At 52.2% G+C, this 10766-nt stretch overlaps 1 protein-coding gene across 2 annotated transcripts in view; it reads left to right on the top strand.

Moving 5' to 3' along the window:
- Positions 1-6293: 6293 nt before the first annotated feature.
- ZFP91 (ZFP91 zinc finger protein, atypical E3 ubiquitin ligase) overlaps positions 6294-10766 on the top strand; it is a 35387-nt gene continuing 30914 nt past the window's right edge. The window contains exon 1 of one of the 2 annotated variants that reach the window (XM_029059387.2): positions 6294-6717. In XM_029059387.2, coding sequence (XP_028915220.1) covers positions 6395-6717 — 323 coding nt within the window. In that variant the 5' untranslated portion in view covers positions 6294-6394. The remainder of the gene's footprint in view (positions 6718-10766) is intronic. The other variant, XM_029059386.2, reaches the window with a different exon arrangement.

Genomic DNA, 10766 nt, shown 5'->3' with positions numbered 1-10766 from the left:
ACTGAGGCACAGAGAAGTGACTTGTGCGAGGTCACACAGCAGACAGGTGGTGGAGCCGGGATTAGAACCCAGGTCCTCCTGACTCCCGGGCCTGCGCTCTACCCACTGGGCCACCCTGCTTCTTAGTATCTGCCGACTATCTCCCGACCCACCTTTTTTGGTCCTCACCCTGCCCGTCTCTTGACCCTCCTGACTCCGACATTGTCCCAAGCCTGCAGACTTCTCCCTTCCCAGGGCACGGCCCCTGCCCCCCCTCTCCCTCCCCACCCTTAGCCTCCCGGACCTCACGTTTAGACTGTGCACCCGTGTGTCCCTTCCCCTGACCTGGTGATCTTGCATCTACCCCGGTGCTTCGTACAGCGCCTATCACATAGTAAATGCTTGGCAGATACTCCTGTTGTTATTCTTCATCTTTATTTTAGCAGCAGAGTAGGGGAATCTAAGGACACGGCCCAGTGGACAGAATTTCTGTGGGCAGAGAGCATGCCCCTTTCAACCGTTAGTAATAATAATAACGATGTTGGTATTTGTCAAGCGCTTACTATGTGCAGAGCACCGTTCTAAGCGCTGGGGGAGATACAGGGTGATCAGGTCGTCCCACGTGAGGCTCACAGTCTTCATCCCCATTTTGCCGATGAGGGAACTGAGGCACAGAGAATAATAATAATGTTGGTATTTGTTAAGCCCTTACTATGTGCCGAGCACAGTTCTAAGCTCTGGGGTAGACACAGGGGAATCAGGATGACCCACGTGGGGCTCACAGTCTTCATCCCCATTTTACCGATGAGGTCCCCGAGGCCCAGAGAAGTGAAGTGACTTGCCCACAGTCACACAGCTGACAAGTGGCAGAGCCGGGATTCGAACCCTGACCTCTGACTCCCAAGCCCGGGCTCTTTCCACTGAGCCACGCTGCTTCTCTACTGTTGTACTTCGCCCTCCGATTTAGAACTCCATTTGGGACCGGATTATCTTGTAATAGTAATACTAATAATTAAACAGTGGTATTTAAGGGCTTACTACGTGTGAAGGCGCTGTTCTAAGCGCTGGATCTACCCCAGCACTTTGAACCATGCTTGGCATAGTCAGCGCTCAGCAAATACTACAATTATTATTACTGTCATTAATATTATTCCGTAGACTGGATGTAGGAGGCCGGGGCTTCCCTGACTAATCTCTCATCTCCCCACTTTATCTTCCCTTCCGACTTGGTCATCAACGGTATTTACCGAGCGCTTAGTAGGTGCAGAGCACTCTGATCGATCGGGTGGACACGTTCCTTGCCCACAAGGAACTTACAGTCTAGAGAAGGAGACAGGCATTAAAATAAATTACGGATATGGACTTCAGGGCGGCGGAGGTGAGGTTGGTTATGAATGAAGGGTACGAATCCGGAATGGAGAGGGGGAATGACGGCTTAGTCGGGGAAGGCTAAAAACGTGATTTTAATAGGGCTTTGAAGGTGGGGAGAGCGATCGTCCGTCAGATATGAAAGGGGAGGGATTCCTAGGCCAGAGGCCGGATGAGGGCGAGGGGTCACGGTCGAGATAGACGAGATCGAGGTTCCTCGAGTAGGTTGGGGTTAATAGAATGAATAATGAGTGGATTGTGTTGTCGTTGGAAATCAGGGAGGTGAGATCGAAGGGGCCAAGATGACTGAATGCTTTCAAGCCGATGGGGCGGCGTCTCTGATAAAAATAATAATGTTGGTATTTGTTAAATGCTTACTATGTGCAGAGCACTATTCTAAGCGCTGGGGTAGACACAGGGGAATCAGGTAGTCCCACGGGGGGCTCACAGTCTTCATCCCCATTTTACAGATGAGGGAACTGAGGCACAGAGAAGTGAAGGGACTTGCCCACAATCACACAGCTGACAAGTGGCAGGGCTGGGATTCGAACCCATGACCTCTGACGCCAAAGCCCGGGCTCTTTCCACTGAGCCACGCTGCGGAGGCGGATGGACGACCACAGAGATTCTTGAGGAGCGGGGAGAGGCGGCCTGACCGTTTATTTAGAAAAACGATCCCGGCAGCCGAGTGAAGGGGAAGCAGCGTGGCTCAGTGGAAAGAGCCCGGGCTTCGGAGTCAGAGGTCATGGGTTCCACTCCCGGCTCTGCCACTTGTCAGCTGTGTGACTGTGGGCGAGTCACTTCACTTCTCTGTGCCTCAGTTACCTCATCTGTAAAATGGGGATTAACTGTGAACCTCACGTGGGACGACCTGATGACCCTGTATCTCCCCCAGCGCTTAAGAACAGTGCTCTGCACATAGAAAGCGCTTAACAAATACCAACGTTATTATTATTATTATTAAATATGGACTCGAGTGGGGAAAAGACCGAAGGCGGGGAGGTCGCCAAGGAGGCTGAGGCAGTAGGCAAGGTGGGATAGTAAAGTGTTTGGATCAGCGTACTAGCAGTAAGAGTGAGGAGGAAAGGGCAAATTTTAGCGATGTTGGGAAGGTAGAACCAACAGGATTTGGTGACCAGATTGAATATATGCTCTGAATGCGAGAGAACAGTCGAGGATGATGCCAAGGCTCGGGAGACAGGGAGGACGGTGGTGCCGTCTACAGTGATGGGAAAGTCAGGGAGCGGACAGGGTCCTGGCGGGAAGATGAGGAGTTCTGGAATAAGCCCTTAAATACCATTACCCTGTATCTATCTATGTGCAGAGCACTGTAAGCGCTTAACAGATACCAACGTTATTAGAACCAATACTATTATTATTACTACTTTTATTAGGCCTCCTCACCCCCGCACAATTTAACTGGTCACAAAGAATGCGAATCCAGAACAAGAGGGTGAGCTAGAGGGAAGCAGGATGGTATAGTGGAAAGAGCACAGGTCTGGGAGTCAGAAGGTCCTGGGTTCTAATTCCACCCTGCCACTCTTGTCTTTTGTCTGGCCTCGGGCAAGTCACTTCCCTTCTCTGGGCCTCAGTTCCCTCATCTTTAAAATGGGGATTAAGACTATGAGCCCTCTGCAGGACAGGGACTATGTCCAACTTGATTTGCTTGACTCTCCACTCCAGCGTTCAGTACAGTGCCTGGCACAGAGCAAGTGAGAAGCAGCGTGGCTCAGTGGAAAGAGCCCGGGGTTGGGAGGCAGAGGTCATGGGTTCGAATCCCGGCTCTGGCACTTGTCAGCGGTGTGACTGTGGGCAAGTCACTTCACTTCTCCGGGCCTCAGTTCCCTCATCTGTAAAATGGGGATTAAGACTGTGAGTCTCACGTGGGACAACCCAATTACCCTGTATCTACCCCCGCGTTTAGAACAGTGCTCTGCACATAGTAAGCGCTTAACAAATACCAACTTTATTATTATTATTATTATTATTAATAAGTACCATCATTATTATTATTGTTGGGAGCGCTCCCCCTGCTGTCCATGTGCAGCAAAGCACGTTTTTGAGGAGGAAAAATAAAGTCCTTTCCATTCATTCATTCATTCAATCGTATTTATTGAGCGCTTACTATGTGCAGAGCACTGTACTAAGCGCTTGGAATGGACAGTTCGGCGACGGATAGAGACAATCTGTTTCTGTGACTGTGACAATCCGTGACTTTCCCCATCACACCCTGGCACACAGTAATTTCCAGACCCCAGAGCCCGGGCCTGGAGGGTTAAAAGGTCACGGGTTCTAATTCCGGCTCCGCCCCTTGTCTGCTGGGTGACCTTGGGCAAGTCACTTCACTTTTCAGGGAAGCAGCGCGACCTAGTGGACGGAACAGGGGCCTGGGAGTCAGAAGGTCATGGGTTCTAATGCGTCCCTTGTCTGCTGGGTGACGTTGGGCAAGTCACTTAACCTCTCTGGGCCTCAGTTACCTCATCTGCAAAATGGGGATGGAGACTGGGAGCCCCAAGTGGGACAACCTGATTACTCAGTATCTACCCCAGTGCTTAGAATAGCGCTTGGCACATAGTAAGTGCTTAACAAATACCAACATTAATTAATTAATTAATTAATTTTCAGGGAAGCAGCATGGCCTAGTGGTCAAAACAGGGGGCTGGCATTCAGAAGGTCATGGGTTCTAATCCCAGCTCCGCCCATTGTCTGCTGGGTGACCTCGGGCAAATCGGAAAGAGCCTGGGCTTGGGAGTCAGAGGTATTGGGTTCGAATCCCTACTCTGACACTTGTCAGCTATGTGACTGTGGCCAAGTCACTTAACTTCTCTGTGCCTCAGTTACCTCACCTGTAAAATGGGGATTAAGACTGTGAGCCTCAAGTAGGACGATCTGATTACCCTGTTTCTCCTCCCAGCACTTAGAATAGTGCTCTGCACATAGTAAGTGCTTAACAAATACCAACATTATTATTATTACTGTGCACAGGCCTGGGATCAGAAAGTCATGGGTTCTAATCCCAGCTCCGCCACTTGTCTGCTGCATCTTGGACAAGTCAATTCACTTCTCTGTGGCTCAGTTCCCTCATCTGTAAAATGGGGTTTGAGTCTGGGAGCCCTGTATGGGAGAGGGACGGTGTCCATCACGATTATCTTGTATCTACTCCAGCGCTTAGAACAGCGCCTGGCACGTAGTCACAAAGACCATAATTCTTCTTCTCAGAAGTCACTTCTCTGTGCCTCAGTTCCCTCATCTGTAAAATGGGGATTAAGACTGTGAGCCTCACGGGGGACAACCTGATGACCCTGTATCTACCCCAGCGCTTAGAACAGTGCTCTGCACATAGGAAGCGCTTAACAAACATCAACATTATTATTATTATCACTGTGTAACTACCAACGTCATTATTATTATCACCGTGTAACTACCTCGGGGCTTAGAACAGTGCTCGGCCCATACTAAACGCTTAACAAATACCATTATTATTATCACTCGTCCTATAACTTGTATATATTTGTGCACATTATTTATTACTCTCTTCTTAATGATGTGTATATGTCTTGATTCTATTTATTTGCTATTGTTTTAATGAGATGTTCATCCCCTTGATTCTATTTATTGCTACTGTTCCTGTCTGTCCGTCTCCCCCGATTAGACCGTGCGCCCGTCAAAGGGCAGGGCCTGTCTCTATCTGTTACCGATTTGTCCATTCCAAGCGCTTAGTCCAGTGCTCTGCACATAGTAAGCGCTCAATAAATGCGTGGCTCAGTGGAAAGAGCCCGGGCTTTGGATTCAGAGATCATGGGTTCGAATCCCGACTCTGTCCCTTGTCAGCTGTGTGACTGTGGGCGAGTCACTTCACTTCTCTGTGCCTCAGTTCCCTCATCTGTAAAATGGGGATGAAGACTGTGAGCCCCACGTGGGACAGCCTGATTCCCCTGTGTCTCCCCCTGCGCTTAGAACAGTGCTCGGCACATAGTCAGCGCTTAACAAATACCAACCTGATTGACTTCACTTCTCTGTGCCTCACTTCCCTCATCTGTAAAATGGGGATGAAGACTGTGAGCCCCACGTGGGACAACCCGATTCCCCTGTATCTCCCCCAGCGCTTAGAACAGTCCTCGGCACATAGTCAGCGCTTAACAAATGCCAACATTATTAATAAGTACTATTGAATGAATGAATTTCTATTGAGGGTATTGAGGGCTGACTCCTAGTGTTGCTGTGTCCCCCTTTTAGACTGTGAGCCCGTTGTTGGGCAGGGATGGTGTCTCTGTTGTCCAATTGTCCGTTCCAAGCGCTTAGCACAGTGTTCTGCACCGAATAGGCGCTCCACCAACACGACTGAATGAATGAAAGAATGAATGAATGACGTTCCCTCAGCCAGCCCAGGGAGAGACTACAACTCCCGTCAGGCGGCCAGGCCGCCGTGCGCATGCGCCGAAGGGCGAGCTCGCGCCGGGAGGCCCCGCCCCCCTCCCGCCGCCGCCATTTTGAGCCGACTCTCGTCCTGCCGCCGACGCGGCCTTTTTTTTTTTCTTAAAGGAGCAACGCCAACTCAAACATCCTCATTTTTATTCTTCTCACCTCCCCCCGCCCCTTCTAGAGGCTGTAGAGGCGGGGAGGAGGCGACGCGGGCCCGCTAGGGCCGCAGGTGCGCGCGCAGCCGCCCCGGCCGAGGTGCCCAACGGACTCCGGCTGGGGGGGGAGGGGGTGGGAGGGGAAAGGTCACTGGGATTGTCGCGAGACCCGAGCCGTTGAACGGGGCGAGCGGGCGCGCGGGGAGGAAACCCCGCGCGCTCCCCCGGCGCCGCTCGCTGATTGGCCGAGGGGGTGGGGCCGAGGCCCAGCTCCGCTTCCTGATTGGTCCGGGGACGGTGTGTGTGTATGTGTGTGTGAGAGTGGGGGGGGGGGCCGCGCGCGCGCGCCGCCGGAGGAGGGTGAGCGCGAGCCGGACGCCGGAGGAGGCGAGGGGGGAAGCGCCGCGGCCTCCTCCTCCTCCTCGGCCGCCATCGTCGCGTGAGGCGGGGGGGGGGTCGGACGAGCCCCGATGCCGGGGGGGACGGAGGAGTCGCGACCCCCGGAGCAGCAGCAGCAGCAGCAGGAAGAAGAAGAGCGGGCGGAAGCGGCTCCGGAGCAGCCGGCGGAGGCCTCGTCGGCGGGCGGAGGAGGGGCCGGCAGCCGGGTGCTGAGGGGAGGCCGGGAGCGGGGCCGGGCCGCCGCCGCCGCCGCCGCCGAGGCCGCCGTGTCCCGCCGGAGGAAGGCCGAGTATCCTCGTCGGCGGAGGAGCAGCCCCGGGGCCAGGCCTCCGGACGACGCCCAGCAGCCCGCGACTCCCGCCCAGGGAAAAAAGGCCGCCGCCGGCAGAGTCCTGTGAGTGAGGAAGCGGGCGGGGGGCAGGGCCGGCCGCCTTCCCTCACGGAGACCAGTCCTTTCCCCCCCCCCTTTCCCGGCAGCCTTCGCGCCCTCTCCCGGCAGCCTTCGCGCCCTTTCCCGGCACCCTTCGCGCCCTCCCCCACGTGACTGGGCCACATTTTCTCAGCCCTGTCGCCCTGCCCCCGCCTTCATTCATTCGAGAGCGCCAGAAGCCGCGCGGCTCAGTGGGAAGGGCACGGGCTTGGGAGTCAGAGGTCATGGGTTTGAATCTGGGCTCTGCCACTCGTCAGCTGGGTGACTGTGGGCAAGTCGCTGCACTTCTCTGGGCCTCAGTGACCTCATCTGTAAAATGGGGATGAAGCCTGGGCGCCTCACGTGGGGCCATCTGATGACCCTGTATCTATCCCAGCGCTTAGAACAGTGCTCCGCACGCAGTAAGCGCTTCACAGATACCAACATTATTAAGTGACTTCACTTCTCTGTGCCCCAATTACCTCGTCTGTAAAATGGGGCTGAAGCCTGGGCGCCTCACGTGGGGCCATCTGATGACCCTGTATCTATCCCAGCGCTTAGACAGTGCTCCGCACGCAGTAAGCGCTTCACAGATACCAACATTATTAAGTGACTTCACTTCTCTGTGCCCCAATTACCTCGTCTGTAAAATGGGGCTGAAGCCTGGGAGCCTCACGTGGGACAGCCTGATGACCCTGTATCTATCCCAGCGCTTAGAACAGTGCTCCGCACACAGTAAGCGCTTCACAGATACCAACATTACTAAGTGACCTCACTTCTCTTGTGCCTCAATTACCTCGTCTGTAAAATGGGGGTGAAGACTGTGAGTCTCACGTGGGACAACCTGATGACCCTGTATCTATCCCAGCGCTTAGAACAGTGCTCTGCACATAGGAAGCGCATCACAAATACCAACATTATTACTTTGTGCCGAGCGCTTGGCCGTCACCATCCCACACTCCCTCTCCCTCCCTTTTGGGTTTCCTCGGCCCCGCCTGCCCCCCTCCCCCGCCTTCTCTCCCCATCCCGTCGTTCACCCAACGGCTTTTATGGAGCAGTGGCTCAGTGGAAAGAGGCCGGCCTGGGGAGGCGGAGGTCGTGGGTTAATAATAACGTTGGTATTTGTTAAGCGCTTACTATGTGCAGAGCACTGTTCTAAGCGCTGGGGGAGATAGAGTGGAAAGAGCCCGGGCTTGGGAGTCAGAGGTCACGGGTTCGAATCGCGGATCTGCCGCTTGGCACCTGGGTGACTGTGGGTAAGTCACTTCACTTCTCTGGGCCTCAGTTATCTCATCTGTAAAATGGGGATTAAGACTGTGAGCCTCACGTGGGACAACCTGATTCCCCTGTGTCTACCCCAGCGCTTAGAACAGTGCTCGGCACATAGTAAGCGCTTAACAAATACCAACATTATTATTATTATTATTGTTGAGCACTGACTGTGTGCAGAGCACTGTACCAAGCTACTTTCGGGAGACTCCGTTTCATTCACGAGAAGCAGCGTGGCTCAGTGGCAAGAGCCTGGGCTGGGGAGTCAGGTCGTGGGTTCTAATCCCGGCTCTGCCACTGAGCAGCTGTGTGACTGTGGGCAAGTCACTTCACTTCTCTGGGCCTCAGTAACCTCATCTGTCAAATGGGGATGAAAACTGTGAGCCCCACGTGGGACAATCTGATAACCTTATACCTACCCCAGCACTTAGAACAGTGCTTGGCACTTAGGTGCTTACCAAATACCATCATTATTAGTATTATTCATTAAGTCGTATTTATTGAGCGCTTACTATGTGCAGAGCACTGTACTAAGCGCTTGGAATACACAGTTAGGCAACAGATAGAGACCATCCCTGCCCAACGATGGGGTCACAGTTATCGATTGCCTACCGTGTGCGGGGCACTGTACTAAGCACTTGGAAAGTGCAGGTCAACAACAGGGACCATCCCTGCCCGACAGCGGGCTTTTTCTCCCCCCAACATTTTCATTCAGTTGTATTTATTGAGCACTTACTGTGTGCAGAGCGCTGTACTAAGCGCTTGGAATGTACAATTCAGCAACAGAGACCATCCCTGCCCAACTTCGGGCTCACAGGCCAAAAGGGAGCTTTTGTTGACGTCCTGCCATCTTGACCTGGGCCAGAGACTAGATCATGCCCTAGGCTGAGACCGTGAGCCCCATGTGGGACAATCTGATTACCTAGTATTTACCCCGGCGCTTAGAACAGTGCTTAGCACATAGTAAGCACTTAAATACTATCGTTATTATTATTACTGACCATTTGGGGCAACCCGCAAGGCGTTCTTCTTCTCTTGGAATAACGACAGTATCGGTTCAGCCCCTGCCACGCGCCAGGCACTGTGCTGAGCGCTGCGGGGGGGAGACGAGCGCAAGTCCCTGCCCCGCGCAGGGCTCACGGGCCCAGTCCCCATTTTACAGATGAGGGAACTGAGACGCAGAGAAGGGAAGTCACTTGCCCAAGGTCACCCAGCAGGCAAGTGAAGGAGCCGGGATCAGAACCCATGACCTTTTCTGATTCTCTTTCCCTCTTCAAAACCTTACTTAAAAATCACCTCCTCCAAGAGGCGTTCCCAGACTGAGCTCCTCTTCCCCCTCTACTCCCTCTGCCATCCCCCCTTTACCTCTCCGCAGCTAAAGCCTCATTTTCCCCTTTTCCCTCTGCTCCTCCACCTCTCCCTTCCCATCCCCACAGCACTGTACCCGTCCGCTCAACTGTATATATTTTCGTTACCCTATTTATTTTGTTAAGGAATTGTACATCGCCTTGATTCTATTTAGTCGCCATTGTTTTTATGAGATGTTCTTCCCCTTGACGCTGTTTAGTGCCATTGTTCTCGTCTGTCCGTCTCCCCCGATTAGACCGTAAGCCCGTCAAACGGCAGGGACTGTCTCTATCTGTTGCCGACTTGTTCATCCCAAGCGCTTAGTACAGTGCTCTGCACATAGTAAGCGCTCAATAAATACTATTGAATGAATGAATGAATGAACCTTTTACTGCCAAAATTATGTGTATGTGTATATGTGTGTGTGTTTTTATACACACATATATATATATATTTATATATATATATATATCTTTTAGCGCATTGGCCTAAGCCTCCAGTGGCCTTGCCTTAATTCTTTCTCCTGACGGCGGTCTTAACCATTTCCTTCAAATTATCTTCCTCGACTCCTCCCTATTGGAGTCCCGCTACATTGGCCCTCTGTGAATACTAATAAATATCACCGTACTTGTTAAGCGCTTACTATGTGCCAAGCACTGTTCTAAACACTGGGCACCGTTCGCATCATTCTCGTTCTCCCCGTCCCCCACCCCAAGCCCTTCATGTCTTTCTCACCTTCTCATTGCTTGTCTTCTACCATTCCTCCCCACGACTTGCAAAGAAAAAAGTAAATTTTTTATTCACAAAGGGGACTGCCTACATCATACTTTTCCCAGAAAATTAAACGCTCACTCTTCTCCAGCTGTTTTTTTTTTCCTCCGTGTGGAATCGTCACTGTTAAAGAATCACGAAACTAGGCTCGAGCAACTTATTAGGTGGAAACTAAAGCCCAAGGAATAAAAAATCAGTTTGATGTCGCCCCACATATTAGTTGCTTCTACGGCGTTGACTTGTAAAGGTTTCATGGCTCGGTGGAAAGACCCCGGGTTTGGGAGTCAGAGGTCATGGGTTCTAATCCCAGCTCCTCCGCTTGTCAGCTGTGTGACTTTGGGCAAGTCACTTCACTTCTCTGGGCCTCAGTGACCTCATCTGTAAAATGAGAACTAAGACTGTGAGCCCCACGTGGGACAACCTGATCACCTTCTATACCCCAGCGCTCAGAACAGTGCTTTGCATATAATAAGCGCTTAACAAGTACTACCGTTATTATTATTACTAGAATCTCTTGCCAGAAATTAACAACTGACATTGTGCCCTAGTCACCCTTGTTCCTTTGGTGGTTCTAAATATGGAGATAATTTTAGCTAGGTAAAAGTATGATTCTAAGAGAATATCTGAAATTAAAAGTTGCCCCCTGA

This window comes from Ornithorhynchus anatinus, chromosome 3, assembly GCF_004115215.2.
Source record: "Ornithorhynchus anatinus isolate Pmale09 chromosome 3, mOrnAna1.pri.v4, whole genome shotgun sequence".
In the NCBI taxonomy this organism is placed as follows: Eukaryota; Metazoa; Chordata; class Mammalia; order Monotremata; family Ornithorhynchidae; genus Ornithorhynchus; species Ornithorhynchus anatinus.
This window is presented reverse-complemented; position numbering and strand designations above follow the sequence as displayed.